The sequence below is a fragment of the Notamacropus eugenii genome, chromosome 4 (assembly GCF_028372415.1).
Source record: "Notamacropus eugenii isolate mMacEug1 chromosome 4, mMacEug1.pri_v2, whole genome shotgun sequence".
NCBI classification, from domain to species: Eukaryota; Metazoa; Chordata; class Mammalia; order Diprotodontia; family Macropodidae; genus Notamacropus; species Notamacropus eugenii.
In genome coordinates this window covers 316,657,670-316,683,126 of record NC_092875.1, presented here as the reverse complement: position 1 = coordinate 316,683,126, position 25,457 = coordinate 316,657,670, and the positions used below count along the sequence as shown (strand labels likewise).

General features: G+C 34.7%; 1 protein-coding gene across 3 annotated transcripts in view; it reads right to left on the bottom strand.

The window, feature by feature from the left end:
• Nucleotides 1-25,457, bottom strand: part of RALYL (RALY RNA binding protein like) — an 800,002-nt gene that overhangs the window by 413,037 nt on the left and 361,508 nt on the right. For all 3 annotated transcript variants that reach the window (XM_072604984.1, XM_072604985.1, XM_072604986.1), the window contains one exon: nucleotides 15,795-16,073. In XM_072604984.1, the coding sequence (XP_072461085.1) occupies nucleotides 15,795-16,073 (279 nt within the window). The remainder of the gene's footprint in view (nucleotides 1-15,794; nucleotides 16,074-25,457) is intronic.

Here is a 25,457-nt window from a genome sequence, read left to right as displayed (position 1 = left end):
TTATTGCTTGAAAATATTTTGATCCATAAAACACAAAAGAAATATGATTAAACCAATCAAAATGAAAATAACATTAATTTTTCAAATATTTTTCTGATGGTACTACTGAATCAAGTGCAAAATGTTTCAGAGAGTAAATCACTGATTTTTTAATAGACTTTGAATTTCTCCAATGCAAATTAAAAATCAGTATCAATTCTATTCCTTTTCTTTGACTCTCATTTACATAACTTAGATGGATTCCAACTTCCTCATATAATATTTGTCCTTACTTAAATATTTCTAACAAAATATAGATTAAAATATGAAAAGTCTATCTTTCTTAAAACTCAAAATTCTGGAAACACTTAGTGTTACTATGGCACAAAATAAGGCACCAGAAACATCACACACGTTTGTATCTAGAATTAAAGTGGAGCTTTGTAATTCTATATAATTATATAATGATTATTATATGTAAAACAATTGTATATTACATATAATTATTAATTATATATTCAAATATAACATCAATTGAATCATAAAAAATTGATTTCCACACATGTTATGGTCAAAAATATCTTAAAGAATGAAGGGAACTGAGTAAGAACCAGTAAATCTCTAAGAAAACTGAGTATTAGATCATTAATCCAATCTCCCTCTATAAATGATAGACTTGGAACACTGAGAGAAAGCAAAAGATTTGATCTATGTTAATTTGATCAAAGCTTTAATTCCATCCCATTTATATATCATTTAACCTGCATGAGCCTTAATGGTTTCATCTATAAAATGGAAATAATGCTATTTTGTCTGACTGAAAGCAGGGATCTGGATTAAGCCAAAAAATCAGATCCTTTTCCAGCCTTAAAATCTATGATGACAAATCTGTAATCTTGTTAGATTAACCCTAATGAAATATTTTAAATGCTATAATGTTGGATATGAACATGATTGGATAAAGTATCTGAAGTCCCAGAATTATTATCAACACACTTATGTTAGTCAAGGAAACAATATGTGTGTGCGCAATCAGGTCTGCAATTTAAAATGCTGGTCATTGATAGGAATGAATGAATTGGAAATATTGGCAGTCAGAGAACAGCAAGAATAAAGGAATTCATATGACCTGAAAAGAGCAGAAACTGGAGTAATAGTTGGAAGACATAAAGAGGCAAATTTAGGTTGGAAGTCAAGCAAATTTCTTAACAATTTGAGCTTGTCTGAAAGTAAAATGGGCTACCTTAAAAGGTGATGAGTTCTCTTCAATGGAGTTCTTCAAGCAGGAGCTGGAGATTTATTTATTATTTATAGTATAGTAGGGATATTATTTATTTATATTTTTGTAGGTATGATTTGGACTAGATAGCACTAGGGTCCCACACAACTCTCAAATTCTCTGTGATTCTACAAAATAATGTGTTTTGGAATCATAAGACCAGGGTACATAATGCAGATTTTAAATAAAATACATATATAATGGTGGGCAAGGCATTCATTTTCTAGGATCAGCTTTCTGATGAAAAAGAAATGTTTTGAACTATGTAATATATTTGGTACATTACACTCTTAATTTTGTGATACCAAGACAGTGTATTGTATGCCAGTCCTAAGCTAGGACAGTCTAGCTATGCTTGAGAATAGAATGTAAGAAAGTATTCATGGATCACAAAATGCAATTAGAGACATCTTTACTGATAATTGATTAAAACAATCAGTCTTAAGTAAAAGTAAATAAAAAGAAAATTACTCTCCTTCTGCTTCAAAGTCACTATAGCCATCAAACAGCTAGATCAAGAAATCATTCCCAAGAGGGCAGAAAGTGGTCAGGTGAATCTTCTGACACCAATTCTTACTTAGATAGTTTCATTTTAATACTTTGGTTGGCAAATCAGTCAATGCCCCACCTTCCCACCCCACCACCACTGCACCTCCTTAAATAACCAGCCCAGCACCTACTGCTGGATTCAAAGGGCAAAGAAAATCCCTCTTGTCCTTAGTGGTGCAGTGAGATTGGCTATCTGTTCATAGTAGGGACCTAATGTGCCATCTTCTTTATTCATCCTCATTGATCTTTTCTGGATACTCTTCAGTTTATCAATGTTTTTTATTAAACTCTACTATCCAGAAATGAACCTCAAACTTCAGATAAGATCTGACAAGGGCAGTATACAATGCAACAGTCATCCTATTTCTGGAAGCTATGCTTCTCTTAATGTAACCCAGGATCACATTAGTTCTTTTTTGGTTGTTAAATCTCAGTGTTCACTCATACCATGTTTACAATTCACTGAAATCAAACAATATTTTAAAACCCTGCTTCTGTCTTGCCATGTCTCTCCATTTTATACTGTTGATATTGACTTTCTGATGTTACATTTATACTGACTAAATTTCATCTTGTTATATTGAGACCAGTACTTTAAGATATCAAAATTCCAATGGATCCTGACTCAATCATCCAGTGTACAAAATGCTCTCATTGGCAATCAGAACCCTTCATAATCTAGCCATCTGCTACCTTTCTAGTCCTCTTATACCTTACTCCCAGACACGTACTCTGATTCAGTGACACGGGCTTCCGGGCTAATCCATGAATAAGACACTCCATCTCTTTGTTCTGGGTATTCTCTCTGGCTGTCCCTCATGTCAGGAACACTTTTCATCATATACTCTGACTACTGACCTGCCTGGCTTTATTTAAGTCTCAACTAAAAGCCCACCTTTCAAAAGAAGCTTTTACCTACTCCTCTTAATTCCATTATTTTCCTCTGTCTCCTGTTTATCCTCTATTTAGCTTGCATTGTATATATTTCTTTACATGCTTTCTCCCTCATTAGATTGTAAGCTCCTTAATGGCAGTGATTGTCTGTGGCCTTCTATTTGTATCCCCAGAGCTTAGCATAGTGACTGCCACAGAGTTGGCAATGGATAAATGCTTACTGATTGATTTTTAGCTATTCTTCTCAGCATTGTGCCATGTGCAATTGGATAGGCATGTTGCTTATGCCTTAATTCAAGTCAATGGCAAAAGTATTAAAACAGCATAGGGCCAAGCACAGATTTCTGGGCTCCTCTAATGTTGACCTCTAGCCAATGGCACTGAACAATTAGCAACTACTTTTTCAGTCTGTTTATCTATCTAATAATTCTTATCGAATCTTTCCATACCATTACCTGGACTATATCAACTCTACCTCTACAGGAATGCTTACTTTTGATAAAATGGATAAGCTATATACAGAGCATTTCTCTTACATATTAGTTTTGTAATGCTGGTCTGACCTTTTCTTGATGAAGCCATGCAAGAACTTTGTAATTACTATTTCCCCTTCTATATATTTGCCACAATCTCTTTAATATATTTTGTAATTTCCCAGGAATCAGTTTTAGCTCACTGGTCTATAGTTCGTTTACAGATTCAGTTCTCTTCCCCTTTGTGGGGAGAAGAATATAGAATTTCCTTTTTTAACTTTCTAGCCTTGGAGAGGCAGGGGAAAAGGCATACTGCAGTTGCAGATTTTCTCATTCAGGTATCAAGAGATGTGGCATAAGAAGGAATTTGTAAAGTCTCTCAACAATGTGTTTCTAGAAGAGGATGGAGTCACATAACTGATCCTCCTAGAAAAGAAAATTGGGATTTCTTAGACAATGCTGTCTTCCTGGAGAATTCAAGCTTTAGAGAAGAGCTTGTAAAACTTTTTAGACCAAGAATTGACAGTTATGTAGAAAATCACTTAGTGGTCAGAATCACTGAAATCCCAGACCTCCAGGTATGGGTATGTGTCAAGAATGAATCTATCCTCAATCCTATTAATGAATGCCAGATCATAGGCATCATAGGGAGATGCAATAAAACTCAGGAACAAAGACTCCTCATACTGATTAGCCTCCCTTGATCTACACAGTAAATTTTGAGGAAGTATTTATATTTCAGTATTTTGATTACATATAGGGAATAATTTATAGACAGGAAAGTCACTGATCACCTGATTAGCTGATTCTGAAAGAAAATCTATTTCTCTCCTTCCTTGAAATACTTTAAAAAAACAAATATTTGTTTGTACAGGATAAATTATATGTAGTCCTAACTAAGGATTTAAATAATGCATAATTTCTCAGAGTTCTTTATAGCCTTCCAATTTCATGATTTTATGCTTAAGGTATAGAAGAATTTCTGAGAAGCCAGTTATTTCAAACTTGTATAGATGAATACACTCTGAAAGACATGTGGACTCAGCTAGGGAATGAAGAAATGATATTTATATATCACCATTCTATTTGGATAAAAAAAATCCTGTCTTTTAAAAAATAAAATACAATACAAATTAAAAATGTTGAGCTACACTAAGGCCAGGGCTGGAAATCCTACACTATTATCACATCAATCTAACTGATAATAAAGGTATATAATGATGCCTTTCTACAGGAACTCTATTGTAAACTCTATTTTTAGATGCTTTCTACTGAATAATTATGATTTAGAAACCCCTATAGGCACATGCTCTTTTCAAGAAGCTGCACAATAAGCTATGTTGTCCAAAATCATTATCTATAACCGCCATTTTACCTGAGGCTGTCAGTCTGTGCTCACTCAATGCTTAGAGATAGCATCTAATTTGCACCTGAAGGCAGATTTAGGTGAGTAATACTTTCTGACATGAACCAGAGAGATAATAAGAATGAAGCAAGTTATGTGGTAGAAAGATCATTCAATTCTTGCTTTCTTATTCTCAAAAAAAAAAAAAATAGAATTGCCTTTTGTAATTAGGCGTATTTGATATTATCATATTAAAGATCCTTTGCTAAATGTTCCAGTAGAGTTATAGTATAGACATAATTCCAATGTGTCTTTTTTTATTTTGCTGCTTTTCTTCCAAATTTTCAGTAGTAGTATTGATGTGCATGGGTGGAAGGGTTTAATAGTGGAAGAGATGTCTTTTTATTATCTCTAAAAAAAGACAGGCATATTTCACACTATAGGACTCCTAAAGGAAGAGTTGCTTGTTGCTGTTTTGAACATAAAGCAGACAAGTGAATAGTGTAATTTGTTTCTAAGTGATTGCTGCCTTAAGTATTACAATGGACCCATAACAACGTAGAGTAAAACATGCTCACAAGACATTATCGTAATTCTTATAAATTGCAGTAACTGCAATCTAGCAGACTGAGAAATTACTGTCCTTATCACCTTAAATACTGCTACTACATTTATATCACACCATCTTGGAGATGGAAGGGACCTCAGGGACTCTCTAGGCCAAACTGTTCACCAACCAGAATCCTCTCTACATCACACCTAATAAGTGATGACCCAGTCTTTTTTGGAAGATCTGCAATAAAGAGAACTCACTACCTCCTAAGGTTGTTCTTTCAACTTTGTGGTGCTTTAACTGTGAGGGAGCTTTTCCTTACACAAAGCCTAGACTCCCCATTTGCAACTTCCATTGCTTGCACTTTATGGTTGAAAATTAGAAAGTGCTTTTTGGAGAACTGAAATATATCATTTTATCTTTACTATAACTCTATGTATATGAGTATGTATATATTATATGTATATATTGTCAAAACACATATGTATATTTTGTCAAAATAATCTCTATATTTACAGATGAGGGCACTGAGACTTGCTCAAGATCACACAGCTAGTCAGCAGTGAACCAAAGACTAGAAACTGACTCTAATCATCATCATAATAATACTCTTTCTACTACACTAGTTTGAGTATTTAATTGTTGATTATTCTAGGTCTCATTTCAGTTTGTGTATCTTGACTGAAATTGTTATTTTAGTAGGCCTTTTAGTTATTATCTGACATTTCCATGTAATTTCTCCAATAACTTCTCCAATGCTATCAGTATGGGTGGGTTAGGATTCTGTGTATGTGTGTGTGTGTGTGTGTGTGTGTGTGTATTGGGGAAAAAGTCTGTGTTATCCTATGCCAGAATTTACAAAGTACTGGCACCATTTTTACTAATTTCAATATGTTGCTAAATGTATAAAGGATCTATTATTCTTTTATATCAACAGTTACAAGAAGTCAATAAATACACACATTTAGTTTTATAATATGTAGCTGAAAAGACATTTAATATGTAATGAATCTTCATGGATTAATTCAGTCACTTCTTTATTTTGATAATGAAATTATGATAATGAAATAATGATAGTGAAATTTATCGATCTTACACATTCACCACACTAGATTCCTTAACTTTGCTATATCTGGCTCACTCTACCCTTCCAATGAAATCTCCCATTACCACCCCATTTCCAGCCTCTTTAACATGCCTCAGATTCACTCACTTCCGCCTTTTCTCTTATCAATCTATGCACATGGAATATATAGAGAGACAGATTTTGGCTCTATTGTAATGCCAAGACACAGGAACAAGAACAGGCTGGATGACAATTGATCCAACCTATTTACATGCAAGCTGCTCAGATACCTTTCTGAAGTCCTGTCCAATTTTGGGAATCTGTGAGTCTCTGATTCTAATCTGATCAGAGTGCAGGTAGGAGGGGGACAAAAGAAATGAGTCATAGGCTATTTACAGGGAAAACATGGCACATATAAGACAGGATGTGAATATAAAGCACCCTCTGACAAGTGCCCAGGTTTCTATGACTAAACAAAACATGATCATCATAAAATCAGGGGCTGATCTGCCACCTGTTGAATGACTTTGCAAATTTGGGGAATTAAATAAAGATTACTTAATATTAGTGATGTTCATTGAGACTATGTGGTGATCAGTAAGTCAATCAACAAACATCATTAAATGCTTACTAGGTATGAGGCATTGTTAATTAGGTATGTCTACATCTAGCTGCCTTTAAATCCAAATAAGCTACATTTTCTCAGCCAGTTTCTGCCCTGCTGCCATTGACTTCTTTCACTGGAATTCACAAACTGTAACTTGTCCAAGAGCCATGCTGTCTTGTCTAATGACAAACTATTGGTTCAGTTAAACTTTTTCACATCAGCCACCTTTCACCTTATCTCCGTGCTCTTACAAAACTCTTCCTTTCATTTCTGACTTTGGAGAAATACAATAAAGCAACACTACCATTGCTTCTAGGAATGACATGTCAATGAATTGTCCATTGTTTCATCTCTATGATTTTCCAGACCAGAATGAAGTTCCTTGGCCATTACCTTCCTCTGTTATATTCCTCTATTAGAAGGTAAGCTCACTGAGAGGAAGGATAGCCTCACTTCAATCTGTACCCCACAATATCTGGCACTTTCCGCCCCATTCATTCTGTGAGGACAAAAGTAAACAAAAAAAGAGCAAGGTTTTGTTCTCCCAAAATTGATCAGATAATGGAGGAAAACTTGTTCCTCTCTCTAATAAGATTTATCAGCAAATTAAAAGATGATTAAGCTAATGACAAGGAAAAGTGGTTCACAAGTAGTTTTATATCTTAGCAGAGCCTCTTCCAGAAGAAGAATAAGCCTAGAAGCTAAAAGTATCATTAGAAGGTTAATAGAGGATTAACTACTTTATAGTAAAGTAACTGGAAATTGATAACAAAAAGAAACAATGGTAGAAAACCAAAACTATCTAAAAATGTCTAGAAATTGTTTCCTTAAGCCTTGCTTCAATCAGAATCTTATTACTATAACGTTCCTACATGACATTAATTAATATGCAGAAACATAAATATTAATTATTGCCTATATAACCTCAGGTAAGATACTTTACCTTTCAGGTTTTCTGTTTTCTCATCTGTAAAATGCATGAGTAGGACTAGATGTCTTTAAGGTGCCTGCCAGTGCTTACATTCTGTGAGCTTATTAGTGTTTCTTATCTCAAACTAGAGACATGAATCTCCTGGGGTACTCTCTGGGGCTTGCCTATTAAATCAGAATCAAAGCAAACCAAAAATCAAGTGTTCTCTCTCCTCTGGTCTCTTTGCCATCTCCTTTATCTTACTTGTTTTTAACTTCTCTTTTCATTCTTTTTTCTCCCTTTCACATGGAAAGCCTCTTACTATCTCTTACAATGGAAGTTTATCACTTCCTATAGGATCTACCTCAGGATTCACAGCCTCCTAAGAGATATCCTTGATAAGTTCCCAATCATGACAATCATTTTTTTTTAGTTCAGTACACCAAATTGAGTTTATTGTTCTCCAGCTTCCTTGCTTTTCTTCCTTACCTGTTTTTTATATGTATGACTCACCTCCATAAGCAGGCTGCAAACTTTACAGTAATGAATGAAGCTCCATGTGTCAAATATCAGTTTATTCTACCTTGTAATGTGTCTGCCATAGCACTTCCTGCAGTTCATTCTTCTAGATTCACTAGACACTCAAGAAATGTTGCTGAATGAATTAATAATGCACTGAAGAATACTTTCTGGGGGCATATAATCACTTCTTAGTTACTGTGCTTAGTAAATTGCTATTGTCATGCATAAGCTTTTTTTTTTAAACAAATGGTTAACTTAATTCCGATTAGCTTTTATAGGCTCAGCCTGAATAATCGTGAGTTCAGGAAAAATGTTTTTTCTTTAAACCACAAAAAGTAAATCTAAAATATTATATTAAGAATCTTGATCCATTACAAATAGGGAACTACTTGGAGTGGAGAGTCAAATAAATATTATTTTAAAAGTAACCTGTCTCAAGTCCATGAAGTTTTCCAATGAAATTATAACAACTCTTCATGAATGTGTTGTAAGCTGAGTATTTTCATTGGCTGTGTTCTATGTTGAAAAAGCTCTTTCTCTTCATCTTTGACTCCTAGCTACCCTGTCCTCCTTCATATCCCAGTTAAAATCCCACCACCAACAGGAAGTCTTTCTCAATTCCTGTCAAATCTAGTGCTCTCTTGCTGATTGTTTGCAATTTTTCCCGTATATATAGCTTATACATAGTATACATAGTCATTTGCACGTTGTCTCTCCCATTAGACTGTGAGCTCCTTGAAAGAAATGATTGTCTTTTGCTTCTTTTTGTATCCCCAGAGCTTAGCACAGTGTCTGGAATACTTGCTAACTGTGCCTGGAACATGTTAACTGACTGATTTTCCTATTGTCTAATTAATATCATCTCACAGCAATGTAAGTTGGAACTTCAAGTCCATATGTATCAGGACAAAACTTTCAAACAGACTTCCTTTGCATAATTTTCTCTGTAATTTTTAAACTCTTACGTTGAAATGTAGACTTCACGATCAATGACAACTATTTCTAGGAACTATTTTATGTACTGTTTGTCATTGCCATTATATATTCTGAACTGTTAAGTTTATAAATTGCAGCTTACCTTCAGTCTTTCACAGGTCAGTTAACAATGGCATAATATGGGAATGATGAAAGACATTGCAAATGTATGTTCACAGCATCACAGAATAATCAACCTAGTATAATTGGTATATATGTAAAAAGAACATTTATGTCTAGACTACATCTCAGACCTTCATTTAATTCATTTTAGGGTAAAGGACACTTTATTCCTGTGACCTTATATAACAAAAAATATCTTGTGATTTATTTAATATTTCTTCAGCTTGTGTCCAGGATTACATAATGAGCTTGAAAAAATGCTGCAAAATGCATCTTCTAAAGATTTTCAATATTTCAATAAAAAATTAAAATCTAAAATTCAAATTCAGTAAAATTAGTAATCATATTTCTTATTATTTAATTAGTAATTGTCATGAAATATAGTTAGTAATAACCAGAAAGAGTTGGACTTCTTCTAATAGCTTTTTTATCATTGAAATGGCACATGTTTCACTGGAGCTGAGATTTGAACCATGGCTTGCCTCCATGTACAGCACAGTGTAGCACAGCTAATATTTACTAAGCACCTACTATGTGCCAGGCACTGAGAAAGGCACTGGAGATAGAAAGAAAGGCAAAAGATAGCCCCTGCCCTTGAGGAGCTTAGTGTCTAATAGCATGTGATACCTTGTACTAAGACTGAATCTCAATGTCAATTTAACAATAAGCGGTATAAGGCACATATTTAGGTAGGACAAGTGATTCACACACACACACACACACACACATAATCACACGTAGTGGAAGGATTCTAGGAAACCTCTTCTGCTAAAACATATCTCTTTATCCATCTATCACATTGCTTCTAATTCCACCATTATATTTCAATCCAAGACATACATTTCCTTCATACTCATGTCTCCAAGTACCCTTCCATTAAACACTAGCTTGGTCAAGATAGAAGTGGCATATTACCCAAGAAGCCCAGAGAAAGCATCATTACAGTGATCATGGTGTTTAGAATAGAAGCTTCTTTTAGAGGTAATACAAATTTAGGAAGGCTAAGAACCTTCTGTGTTAAGATGTGTTTTTGTCACAACACATAGGCAATAAGTTTTCTGAAAGCTAGGGCATGTCTAGTCTATACTTTGTATCTCTTACAACACCTGACACAATACTCTAGGCTAAAGTTACTTAGTTCTTGAAATCATTTCTCATTTAAGATTTCTGGCCTCTACACTATTCTGATTGTATTCCTTCGCATGTATAAAAGACTGTCAATGTCTCTTTTTTATTATGACAATAAGAAATGATTATTCTACTTTAGTGCACTCTGAAAAGGACAAAGTACAGTGAGATTATCATCTCTAATGTAATGGACACAATATTTTAATGAATGCTGCTTTTTATATCACAGTCATGTCACATTATTGACATATTGAGATGATAACCAAGCAAAACTCTTATGTTTTGTGTGCACTATTCCTAAATGAACTTTTTCTTATTGTAGTTGGTTTATTAAAATCTAAGTATTGGACTTTGCATTTATGCTTGTGAAATTCTACCTTTTTGGATTCAGTCTACTATTTCAGCCTCCTAAAATCCTTTAGGTTATGAATGTAAGTATCCAATATATTATCTAGAAGAGCTTTATGCCATTTAAAAGTTGCTATTAATTCCTTTTACATTTTACACAAGTCATTGATAAAAATCCTGAAACAATTTAGGGCCAAAAAGAAATCCTTGTAGTAAGCCATTGCAGAAAGTTTTGACATCAATCCATTAATCAGTGCTTTGGGGATATGTGATTTCAATAGAGAGCTACAACTATTTCTGTAGGTGCTTATTGCTTTTCCTCTTCATCAATATCATTTGGACTTGTATATTTAGGACTTCACAAGTGAAAGTCTCCCATGCCTTTTAAACTGTTCCCTTTTTGAGAGTCTTGGGTCATTGAATCATACCTACAAATCCCCAAAATTTTGCAGATCTGAGGTGCTAAATTCTAGGATATACATATGCATATTCCCAGAATACTCCTCACTGAACATAAGTATTTTGAGATGACAGGATTATATTCTGTCAGTGTTCAAATCATTTTCACATCACCAGCTATATTTCCTTTGAAATAAGTCCCTTGTTTAATGTATTTTCTGAGAGATGAAATTTTGAACAAAATTAAGAATATATCATGTATGCTCTAATTTTAGAGGGAAAATACTTCTAGCTGATGTCTATATGTTCAAAATTCACCATCAGAATTATTACTTGCTGTTGTGAAAGGATTTTAGTCTACAAATATTTAATCAACATCTTCCATTTGACCTATATGACACCATATTTATTTTTCTCTATTTTTATTTTCTCCAAATGTATCCACCATGCTTCCACCATAAATGTGTGGATTACCACACATGTATCTCTAGTTTGTAATGTGAAACTTTCTTTCAACTTTCATTCTATTTCCTAGAAATGTATCAACAAAAAGAGAAAATATGCACAAAGGATCTTATAATGAAGCTGAGGAATCTATCAAATACTTGTTTTCATTTGTCAGGTTTTTTTTTTCTTTCCATGAAATGGAGGAGGGAGAGGAAAAGTAGTTGATATAGTTAATGAAACTAAAAAGCTAGAACTTAGTGAAAGAGACACACAAAAGCAGAGATTTAATAAAGATTGGAATGACTCATGTTGTAGAGGTTATTCCTGTTCAGGAACAGGTTAGATGATATTACTTCTTCCAATTCTAAAAGTTAATTCTATATGCAGTATAAATATATCTGTTATATATATACTATATGCAATATAAATATACATATATATATAACAGAGTTATGTAATATATCTGACGTGATCAACCTCAAATCATATCTTAAACTTTAGAGAAATCTTGAGGATATCTAAAGGTGTTAGCTTGAGGGTAAAATAAGTTAAGAAGTGCTAAAGTCAACAAGTTTGACTGTCTATGCTTGGCTCATCATTAAAAATAAGTCAAAGGCATAATACTTAAAGACTGAAGTGGGTGATCACTTTGATATTAAAAGACCTGACTTTATACTTGGGTTTCTTGATGGATCTCATCATTAAATTTGTTTTTGCTTCAATTATATAAGATAATCTGTAAGGCATAAGGCACAGAATTGCAGCCATAAAGTATGCTGGAAATATTCCTGATGTTAAAAAAATACCCTTATTTTAGAAAGAATCTTGGACTCACTCAAAGCACTGAACAATTTCCCCAAAGCAATCTGGACCACTCTCGGTCTTCTCTTTAATTCTCAATCTATTTAATTGTTCTTCCACAAAATCTACCCCAAATATATGTATTGATAGGTTAGCTTTTGTGTCATCCCTTCAACTTCATATTATAGCTTGGAGGACAGCCATTTGTGTTTACTTTTTTTTCTTGCTTGGATAGTTAGGCTGAAAGCTTCGGAGTGATTTTGAATTTCATTTATGAGGTTCTACAGTATTTACTTGCTAGGTATGTATAATATAAATATGTGCATATAATTTATACTTGATATTTCAAGTATGCCTTATGCATAACCTTCTATTAACACCAAAGACAATTATTACATTTCATAGAGACTCTCTGTTCCAACTGGGCTCTGAATTGTATACTTTCAATAATAGTGGTAAACACTTTCTGGAAACATGAAATTCCTTATATATTTTTCCACTTCCTGATATTAACAACAAAGGGATCATTAAAAATTGTTTTTTATTATTTTAAGGAACATTATATTTTAACATGTGCATAGGAAATATCTCACAAGAGGAAAACCTTCAAGGAGACATTTCATTCTACTAAATCAAATGCTTTTTATAGTCCAGAAAAATAAATATAGTGGGATCTTCTATTATCTTCCCTTTTTGGTCACCATGTGATTATAAAGATCCTGGCTATAGAATATCATTTTCAGAAACTTGCATGCCTTGGGGGTATATTCAGAAAGTCTTTTTACATTTGGACACTAGATATGTCAGTTAATTGTATGTGATATTTTCTCAATCACTTTTTTTCCCCCAATAATCAAGTCCATAATTTGTTCCAAGTGTTTCTATGAGATGTTCTGAGAGTAAATGTCTTGATAACCTCGCAACTTTGTTGCATCCAGCACAGATAAATATACCTTACCTATCCCAGCTAATTTTATAATATTTGAGGGTTTTTAATTTTTTCATATAAAGTAAATCATGAGGAACAGTGTGGTAGATTCACAGCTATCAAAGGAGGAAAATTTTATGAAGAAAAAATTGTACATCTTTTGAAATTTTGGTTCTTTTATCTTATTTCTTCTAGTAGTATCCATAAATGCCATAGGGATCATCTAGCATAATAGGATTCCTTGCCAAAGTTTTCATACCTTGCTTTTCATTGCCCAATTTTATCATGTTTAATGAGACAGTATTGCTCAGAATCTTCCTCCATCCTTCTCCATAAGATTTTGCAGGTAACTTTTGTTTACAGACCACCATTGCCTTTGTCTGCTATCTCTCTCAAATTTTGCGCTTATTATCAAAATTCTTCCCTGGTCTCATCCCATCAACATTACCGTTTACAGTTTGTATAAGAGAATTGAAAATTCTTATCAAATAATGTAACAAATACAATTATTTTTGAAAGATTTGGATGCTGTATCTTGTACGGAGAAAACATCTTTGGTATTGACTGACTCAGTTACTAACTTTTTGTTTGTTGTGCTTATTTTATTTACTTAAGAAGTTTTATTAATATCTTTTATGTATATCATGATCACTTCCAAATATAATACTATCTCCTTTCCAAAGAGACTTTCCTTGTAACAAAGATAAAATTTTCCAAAAGTACAGCAAAAATGCTTGCTTCTCATAGCAAATGCAACATTCCACTTTTATACTTCACTCCTCTCCAACAAAAGAAGGAAGATATAGTTTCTCATCACTTCTCCTGGACTGTTTGATCTAATTTTAATTATAAAGTTTCATCTAACCTTTCTTTTTCTTTAAAATCTTGCAGTTATTATGTATATTTGTCTTCTTCAGAATACTCAGTCTCTTTAATATGGTCCTTTCAGACTTTTTTCTTCTTACTACAACCTCCAGATGTCCTTTAAAAAGTCATCCTTTATGTTACTTTATTTCTAAACCCTCGCCCCACACCACCAAATTTATCTTGTATATTTCAAAGTGAATACCTCAGATATATCTCAAACACATGTCCAAAATGGAGCTCTCTTTCCCTTACAACCTATCCTTCTACCAAATTTCCTTTGTTTTCTGGCAAAGAACCACCTCATCTTTTCACTATTCTTTATTTCACCTATCCACTTAGTTGTCAACCCTTGTCTTTTTCACCTCCACAATGTCTATAGCATCTGAGCCTTTCTCTTTTCTCACATAACTACAACCTTACTAACTCTGCCCTAGACTTATTGATGACTGCCTCAACTCTCTTGTCACTTAAAACCATTCTCCACATAACTGTCAAAGTAATTTCCTTTAAGTTCAAATCAGAACATGTTACTCTTCTATTTTCAATGGCTCTCTATTGCCTCAAGGATAAAATATTAACTCCTTTGTTTCACTTTTAAAGCCCTTCACATTCTGTTCTCAACCTGTTTTATAGACTAATTTTACATTATTCCCTATCTCCACACTCTGTGACAAAACAAAAATTTTGTTTGTTGCTTCTCATATGCAGCAACCCATCTTTTGCGCATGTCTAGAATGGACTCCCTTATAACTTTTACCTCATAAAATTCTTCATTTCTTCTACGACACAGCTAAGTATCACCTTCTGTACAAAGGCTTTCCTAATCCCACAGTTATCTTCACTCCCTAACTACATTTTGTTTAACCAGTTTTCATTTATTTTGCATATATTCATCAAGTCTCTTATCTCCCCCAATAAAATGTGAATGCCTTGAGAGTAGAGATTATTATATTTTTGTCTTTCCAGAACCTAACACAGTTCCTGAAACATGGCAAGCACTTAATAAAGACTTTTGGGTTGATTATTGATTAATTACTAAGTCTACCATCAATAAACAGATAAAAAACTACTCATTGGTGGCCTGTAATATATAAGACACAGGGCTATGCTAGGCACAGTAGGCTATGCTATTCTTTTGTGTTTATAGATTTCACCTCCTTTTGAAAACTGAAGGATAAATCTGCAACCTCAGCTGAAATCTATTATTTACTCATGTACACTCCTGTGCAATGGATGCTATCTTGAATAGAAGGACCAAATTAAGTCCAATGAAAAAGTTCTGAGTTCTTACTCTTTACCAAACACTATTTACTAGGAGTTAGCAGTGTATATGACAGAAACAAAAGATGCACAAGTTACTCCTGAAAAAGAACTGACAGCCCATTCAGAAGACATTTCTATATATGATACAATTAGTGGATAATAAGAAATTATAAAATCAATTGCTAACCTATGGTACAGATAAAAAGTGCCAGAGAAGGTCAGAGAAGAAAGAAGCTGTCGCTATTTATGCATTCCTCAGTTGGTACTTACAAAATAAGATTAAATCTTTGTGTCCACAGTAATTGGCATACACAAATAATAACCCAGAGTTAACTTACCAAGTGGTTGACCTGCAATGATCCTGGCATTTTCTCCTGCCACTGCAGCCCTGGCATGTCGTTCACTCATATATTGTACAAATGCATAACCTTTATGCACCGAGCATCCGACTATTTTTCCATACTTTGCGAAGATGGCTTCTATGTCACCTTTTTTGACAATGGCTGTGTTCAGATTGCCAATAAAAACTCGGGAATTGATGGATTTGGGATCATTCTTATTAGTGACGTTGCTGGTCTGTGTTTTGCCAGTCATGGTTGCCTCACGTTGTTTTAACCCTTAAATAAAGAAAAGAATAAATGATCCATATTGATTACATGGTATACTTGCCAATTGTTCAAAACAGAAAAGCAGTGTGATATTGTAGCTAGAGAACTATCCTCAAATCCAGAAATAGTTATTTTAAGTTCCATTTCTGAAACCTATTGCCACATGGTCCTGAGCAAATCACTTTTTAATGTACTAAGCAACTAACAGCATAAAGTTCAGAGAATATGCCAACGTGCATTGGTAGAGGGAATATACTCATGCGGTATTTTCCAAGGCCAATGAAATCATAGGTCCCCTCCCTACGTTCTTAATCACAGTACTAAGTCTTTTAGAATAAGTCCAAATTCCAAAGTGTTATGTAATTTCTTAGGCACATGCATGCACAAACTATATACATTTTTTTATATGTGTGTGTTATAGTCCCAGGTAAGTATATCTCAATATTGACATGTATTCCTTTAGACGTACATATACATATAGATGAATAAAATTATATACAATATATAAATGAATTTTAAATTTGTATGTTCTATAGAAATACATTGTTTCTTAAAGATTTCTAATTGAATTCTCCAGAATTCAGACATAGATATTGACTTCAAACAGATGTAGATTTAAATTCAGATATTTTAAAGCTTTTTAAGAGTGAATTAATTCAGTAGATGCAGTCTGAGAATAAATTATTTTCTTCTATAGATAAAATAATGATAACATAATTTAATTACAAACATACTACAAGAACAACATATTTCTTTTTTGTTTATAAGCATCAGTAGAAATTGCATTGTCCATAATGCTAATAATAATCATTGTCTATAAAAGACTGATTTTAAGTAACAGTTATTAATCACCAGTGATCCAAAACTGAACTAAATACAATTTTTAACATCAAGAAGGTTGCAGTTTATTTGGAAAATAATGTAAAGTTTTTAAAAGATCAAATAAGATGGTTAACTCAATTACAAAGAAAAATGCTAATATAAAACTGTCGGATTATTGACAAATAATTTTCTTCAAAAATGGCTACACATGTTTGTTTTAATAGAATCAATCACACATGGAGACTGTATAATATATATAGTAGCTAATAATATTTATGAATAGAAATCTGGTATGTAGTAAGAGCAACTAGGTAATATAGTGAATGGAGTGATGGGCCTAGAGTCATGAAGATTCACTTCCTCAGTTAACATCTGGCCTCACACACTTACTAGTTGTGTGACCCTGGGCAAGTCACTTAACCTCTTTTTTTGCCTCAATTTCCTCATCTGCAATTTGAGCTAGAAAAGGAAATGGCTCTCTAGTATCTTTGCCAAGAAAACCCCAGGAAGAGTCAGATATGACTAAACAATTGAACAACAAGAAAGTATCCTATTATTAGTTTATCCATTCAGCTGATAAATGTAAACATAATTTTGTATATTTTATACTTTTGGGATTCATAATTTCATCAATATATGTACTCCCTACACCAATGCTGATTTTAAACCTATTTTTCCTAATGCTGTATAATGTTTCTTGTTTACTATTTCCATAAATCCTCCATAAAGGATATTCTAATATTCTGACCTTCCTATAATTCTTTTAGTATCTGAAAAGTTACCAATGCCACTATTTTTACAAATCTGGACTAACACAATTCTGTATGTGATGCTATATGAGTAAAAATCAGGGAACATATAATTTTGGAGGAATAAAAATTGCAAGTAATCCAAGAGGCAATGAAAAGTCACATAATAATTGGAAATAGGCTACAACATGTTTCATATAATGACTTGGATGAAAGTATCAATATAGAAAACATTCTCAATTGCAAGTAAGGTTGAAAGAGTAAGATTATCAGTCATATTGGAAGAAGCAGGGACAAGAAATAGAGAAAATAGGAACTACATTGAATCATCAAGGTATCAAGTATGCAGTGTTGCTTACAATGATCAATTAAATAAATACATTGATTAATAACATAATGATTTCTGTACACTCATTTCTCATGAATGGGAAGGAAATATAAGAATCTATTTTATATCTTCCACATATTCTTTTAAACTGTTCTACATTAGTCTTTGATCATCTGCCTCCATAATGTTTTGAAAATATGCTCCTAGTCTTCTTGTTTTCATGTCTCTTTTCTAGGTAAAGAAATTAATTGTTTGTCATTTGAGTTTACCTTTAGACCTGTGCAAGGCTATGATTTTTGCTCATCAGTTAAACTTTTCTAAAATTGACAAGTGTCAAGGCATTAAGAATTTCTTCAAAGAGTTTGGGTTAGTTTCTAAAATTGTGTTCTCATAATTTTGTTTTCTTCATGTTTATATTTATTTTTATCTTTGCTCTAGTTGATGATGTGACAGAAGAAATATAGCTGATTTTGATAGATGTGACATAAGATTCTGATAGTTGATGTGACAGAAGATAGCTATTGGTACAAGTGCAAGAGTATTGAACTTGGAGTCATGGGAACCTAGGTTCAAATGCAAGGTCTGCCCATATTGTCTGTTTGACCAAGGGCAAGTGATAACCTTTTCAGTTTCAGTTTCCTCATGAGAAACTGGATAACTTGACTTCTAATGTCCAAATCCAACATTAAAAAAGACCTTCCAGGTCTCAATCTAGAATCCCATAACCAGTAACTTTCCTGTTTATTAATATGTGTATGTATGTATGTATGTGTTTGTGCAATGTTTGGTGATTGCCAAATTCCTTACAATCAACTTCTTAAGAAAGTATTTGTGATATAGAAATATGAAGTTTTAATGTAGTCTACAGACTTTTGTCTTATTTTCATTTCTTTGTAAGTGAATCATGTTTTCCAAGTAGTTTTCAATTTCCCTTTCATGGTCATTTTTGCATCTAAATCACCAAATACTAAGGTATAGATTGATTTACTTTGGAGGACACTGTCATTTCCTTCATGTGATTTCTCTACTTTTTTTTTTCATCTACTCTAATGGATTCTGACATATAAGCCACAATTATTTTCTGAATGGTCTGTTCACTTAATCTCACTATTAGACTATTCCTAAAACAAAACATTCAATTATCCCCTACATGATGTTTTGTGTTTTCTTTGGACATAATGAAACCAACAGTGTCAAATCCTTTACAAGGCTCTTGTAGGAGGATCTTTGAATTCTACTTCCATTTAGCTACAACTTTTTGTATCTTCTAGTTATAAAAATGGTGAGAAACTCAACATGGACATGCTTCACTTTCAATTCCTTTGGTATTTTGATCTTTGATCATTGAACAAATACTTCATATTGTATCAACAGTTAAATTAATGTTTCTGATACTCTAGGAACTATGTTATTCATAGCATTGCTTTCCACCCCTTTCTTGTCACTTTGTTTTTATCCCTACCCCCAAAACAAGGTGGCTAACAAAGACTCAAAACCATTTTTGTATTTTGGCTAATTTATTAGTTGCCAAAGCTAAAGATTTTATTACTTCTAAATTGTAAAATATATTTTGATGCTACTATATTCAAATATTATGTTTTAAATTTAGTAAATTGTGCTTATTTCAGTAAGCACTTACATAAACTCTGGGCAGCTAGGTGGTGCAGTGGATAGAGCACCAGTGCAGGAGTCAGGAGGACCTGAGTTCAAATCCCACCTCAGACACTTGACACTCGCTAGCTGTGTGACTTTGGGCAAATCACTTAACCCCAATTCCCTCATCCTGGGTCATCTCCAGTCATCCTGATGAATATCTGGTCACTGGATTCAGATGGCTCTGGAGGAGAAGTGAGGCTGGTGACCTGCACAGCCCTACCTCACTCAAAATAAAGTCAAGTGCAAGTCATGTCATTATTTCTCTGATGGCATGGTCTGCTTCAGCAACGAAGGACGAACACACACACATAAACACATAAAGAAATATACAATAATGTTCTGATCTCCTAAGTCCCTAATAATGACAGCTAAGCAAATGAAATGTTGGAATCGCAACAGATTTATCCATGAGGTAACAACTGATTAACTGTTGATTATCAATAAACATCATGTAAGTGATAGGCTTCCCATTACATATTCTATATCTATTCTAAAAATATTTTATTTCAAATATTTTATTTTATTTGACATATATTGGAAATATTTTATTCCCAAATGTAATTAATGAGTGTAGCACATTTTTATCATGCGACATTAGTGAATGACTTTCAGCCTTATAAATTGAATAAAAATATGCCTGAAGCTTCACTTTCTGAGTATTTAGACCAGCTGCCACTTAAGCAAAGATCAATTGAGCAGCATCAAAATATTTTAAACTAAGTGCCTCTAATGACTACTGGAATTATTTTAGCTTTACTAATAATGAAGTATAGATATGATAAATATTTCCTTCTACTTATGATCAATTGCATATTATGTAACCATAAGAAATATAATAGCTTTATAAGCAAGAATTATGCTGATGCCATTTTTTTTCAAACTAGTTACACAAAAATGCTTTCAGGATAAAAGATCAAGGAGTTTTGAAAGAGACAGACTGGTTATTTTAAAAAAAAACTTACATATTACCATGTTCAAGTCACAAGATGAAAATTAAAAATAACTCAAAATGAACCAAGAACTAAACACATGATGAAATTTCATACCTCTAAATCAAACTTCTGCTGTTGTATATAAATCTAGCATCTCTTTCTCACATGTAAAGGTGAAAAAAAGGTCACTGTTTTTGGACTATACAGATGTCTACTTCATAAGAATTATTGTTATAACTAAAAATGATTCCTTTGTCACTAGACAAGACAAAAATTAATAATGGATACTATAAAATCCATAGCCATATGTTGCCTAGAGCCAAGATCCTCTCTATGCCCACTGTGTAAATACATCAAAGGATAATGTAATGTCATTTCCAAGACATGTAAACACTCTTTTAAGAAAGAGAACTGTCAGTGAAACATTGAACTTTTCAAAATATAAAAACAAAAGAATTGTTATACTAGTCAACATAGCCCAGTAACCAATCTTTTCACTGTCACCAAGTGAAATTATTAAGAAGTATGGTCATTCTGTTCTATACAATTTCTTTGTTTTGTTGAGCTTATACACACTCAGAATACAAATTGTTGCCTCTCTGTGGATGAATGCTAGCTCCTCACTTGTTCTTAGATTCTCAAGTTTTATATCTATTCACTGGGTATGACAATGCCACCTCAAATGCAATATGTCTATAACCAAATTGACCACTAGCCCACAAAACCAACTACTCCTTCTGATGTTTATATCAGGCAACTGTGGTTCCTGTATATAAAAATTCATTAAATTTTCTTGATTTATCCTTCAAAATGTCTCTTGTATTTTTTTGTAAAAAAAAATTTCCTTTTTATTACTATGAACTTGTGAACATCAAGTAATATGGATATTACTCTGTACAAAGAACAGAGCAGAAGTCTATTTACAAAAATAAGAATCTCCACCATGTGCAGTTTATTTTCTTTAATTCCATTGTCACTGAGTTGATTTAGGCATTATGAAATTAAGCCTGAGTTACTTCCATGGTTTTCTAATGAATAACTATCTTTCCTTGCTCACAAATCTAACCTGTATACTAACCACAAATTTACAAAACACTAATTTTCTCATTTCATCCCTCTGTTTAAAAACCTTCAATTTCAAATCTGATTAAGTTCAAATGCCATAGTCTGGTAAACATGTATGCACAATGTGGGTTAATTTATCTTCCAAATGGCATAACCATTACTTGTTTATATAAACTCTTTGATCTATTCATTGTCTCTGACTATACTACGCAGTTCATTGTGCTCATGCCATTTTTCTCCATGTCAAACATCTTGCCTCCTCTTCTCAACTAAATCCTATGCATTTTTTTTCAGGTTATGAAGAACTTTATTTTTTTAATATATAATTTATTTTTCAGTTCTTAATATTCATTTCCACAAGAATTTGAATTCAAAATTTTCTCCACTTCTCTCTCCACCCCCCAGCCCAGAACAGTATGCACCCCATCCACACCTTCCTCCAATCTGTTCTCCCTTCTATTAACCGCCCTTCTCCCATCCTCCTTCCCCTCTATTTTCTTTTTTTTTTCATTTAACTTTTAACATTTATTTTCACAAAATTTTGGGTTACAAATTTTCTCCCCTTTTATCCCCTCCCCACCCCAAACCCAAGCATTCTAATTGCCCCTGTGACCAATCTGCTCTCTCTTCTATCCTCCCTCTCTGCCCTTGTCTCTGTCTTCTCTCTTGTCCTGTAGGGACAGATAGCTTTCTTTACCCCTTAACCTGTATTTCTTATTTCCTAGTGGTAAGAACATTACAGTCGATCCTAACACTTTGAGCTCCAACTTCTTTAGCTCCCTCCATCTCCACCCCTTCCCTTTGGAGGACAAGCAATTCAATATAGGCCAAATCTGTGTAGTTTTGCAAATGATTTCCATACTAGTTGTGTTGTATAGGACTAACTATATTTCCCTCCATCCTATCCTGTCCCCCATTACTTCTATTCTCTTATGATCCTTTCCCTCCCCATGAGTGTCGACCTCGGATTGCATTCTCCTCCCCATGCCCTCCCCTGTATCCTCTCCCCCACCCTGCTTGTGCCCTTGTCCCCCACTCTCCTGTATTGTGAGATAGGTTTTCCTATCAAAATGAGTGTGCATTTTATTCTTTCCTTTAGTGGAATGTGATGAGAGTAGACCTCATGTTTTTCTCTTGCCTCCCCTCTTTATCGCTCCACTAATAAGTCTTTTGCTTGCCTCTTTTATGAGAGATAATTTGCCCTATTCAATTTCTCCCTTTCTCCTCCCAATATTTCTCTCTCACTGCTTGATTTCGTTTTTTTTTTAAAGATATGATCCCATCCTCTTCAATTCACTCTGTGCTCTCTGTCTCTATGTATGTGTGCATGTGTGCATGTGTGTGTGTGTGTACTCCCACCCAGTACCCAGATACTGAAATGTTTCAAGAGTTACAAATATTGTCTTTCCATGTAGGAATGTAAACAGTTCAACTTTAGTTAGTCCCTTATGACTTCTCTAAGCTGTTCACCTTTTCATGCTTCTCTTCATTCTTGTGTTTGAAAGTCAAATTTTCTTTTCAGCTCTGGTCTTTTCATCAAGAAAACCTGAAAATCCTCCATTTCTTTGAAGGACCATTTTTTCTCCTGAAGTATTATAGTCAGTTTTGCTGGGTAGGTGATTCTTGGTTTTAGTCCTAGTTCCTTTGACTTCTGGAATATCCTATTCCATTCCCTTCGATCCCTTAATGTAGAGGGTGCCAGATCTTGTGTTATCCTGATTGTATTTCCACAATACTTGAATTGTTTCTTTCTAGCTGCTTGCAATATTTTCTCTTTCACCTGGGAATTCTGGAATTTGGCCACAATGTTCCTAGGAGTTTCTCTTTTTGGATCTCTTTCATGCGGTGTTCTGTGGATTCCTTGAATATTTATTTTGCCCTCTGGTTCTAGAATCTCAGGGCAGTTTTCCTTGATAATTTCATGGAAGATGATGTCTAGGCTCTTCTTTTGATCATGGTTTTCAGGTAGTCCCAGAATTTTTACATTGTCTCTCCTGAATCTATTTTCCAGGTCAGTTGTTTTTCCAATAAGATATTTCACATTATCTTCCATTTTTCCAATTTTCTTGCTATGTTCTGTGATATCTGTCCTTCTCATAAAGTCCTTAGCGTCCATCTGTGCCATTCTAGTTTTGAAAGAACTATTTTCTTCAGTGAGCTTTTGAATCTCCTTTTCCATTTGGCTAATTCTGCTTTTGAAAGCATTCTTCTCCTCATTGGCTTTTTGAACCTCTTTTGCCAATTGAGTTAGGCTAGTTTTCAAGGTGTTAATTTCTTCAACATTTTTTTGGTTCTCCTTTAGCAGGGAGCTGATCTGCTTTTCATGCTTCTCTTTCATCCCTCTCATTTCTCTTCCCAGTTTTTCCTCCACCTCTCTAACTTGATTTTCAAAATTCTTTTTGAGCTCTTCCATGGCCTGAGCCCATTGGGTGGGCTGGGACACAGAATCCTTGATTTCTGTGTCTTTGCCTGATGGTAAGCATTGTTCTTCCTCATCAGAAAGGAAGGGAGGAAATGTCTGTTCTCCAAGAAAGTAGCCTTCAATCATTTTATTTCTTTTCCCTTTTCTGGGCATCCTCCCCAGCCAGTGACTTGACCTCTGAATATTCTCCTCACACCCACCTCACCTCCTGGTCCTCCCAGCCAGCGTTTGGGGACTGAGATTCAAATGCTGCTTCCCACCTTAGGGCTTTTGGCGGGGGCAGGGCTGCTATTCAGTGTGAGAATTAAGTTCAGGTGGTCAGGTCGGGGCAGGGCCGCCTCTCAGGCTCAGTTCCCTCAGGAGGTTTATGTACAGACCTTCCACAATGGATCCAGGCTCCCGCTCGCTTGGGGAGCCCCTGTCTGCAGCTGCCTGTCAGCTTCTATCTCCCGGGGGGGCCCGAGCCATGGGGGCACCCCACTCCCCTCTCAACCCGCCAAAGAGACTCTCTCACCGACCCTCGTCACCTGTGGGTGGAGGGGCTTGTGCCGCCACCGGAGATCCCGTCCCTGAAGCCTGCTCGGATCTGCACCTCTCGGAGCCGCGGCCACCGCAGGTCTGGGCTGGGCTCCACGTCTGCAGCGCAATGGACCTTTTGCGAGAGGCCTGCAAGTCCCTCTGTGGGTGGAGGGACCCGCGTGGCCGCTGGAGATCCCGTCCCCGTAGCCCGCTCTGATCTTTTCCTCATGGTGTCGCGGCTGCAGGGCTGCCCTCAGCTCCCAGTCCTGGCGCCCAGTCCGCAGTGCGAAGGACCCCCCGCGAGAGGTCTGCAGGTCTCTCCGGAACAGAAATCGCCCTCGCTCCTATATTCAGTGGCCTCTGGGTGCAGAATTCACCGTGAGTTGGTCCCCTCTAGCCGTTCTGTGGGTTGTGGGTTAGGAACTATGTGTATGTGAGTCTTTCTACTCCGCCATCTTGGTTTCGCCCCCCCTCTATTTTCCAGTAGGGCAAAATAGATTTCTGTACTCCATTGCCTGTATAGCTTAATTTCCAGTTATATGCTAAAACAATTTTTAACCTTCATTCTTAAAGCTTTGAGTTTTCTCCCTCCCTCCCTCCCCACCCTCATTGAGAAAACAAGCAATTCAGGATAGCTCATAAATATGTAATAATGCAAAATAATGCAAAAATCCATAATATTTATGTTGAAAAAGACTAACCACATTTCCCTCTATCTGATCCTGCACTTCATTTATTCCATTCTCTACCCTGACCTGTCCTCCCACAATAGTGCTTGCTTCAGATTATTCCTTTCCACAAATTGCTGTCCCTTCTATTATTTTACTCTCCTGTCTCCTTCCCCCTTGCCTTCCTAATAGATTTCCATATCCAATTGAGTGTGTGTTATTCCCTCCTTAA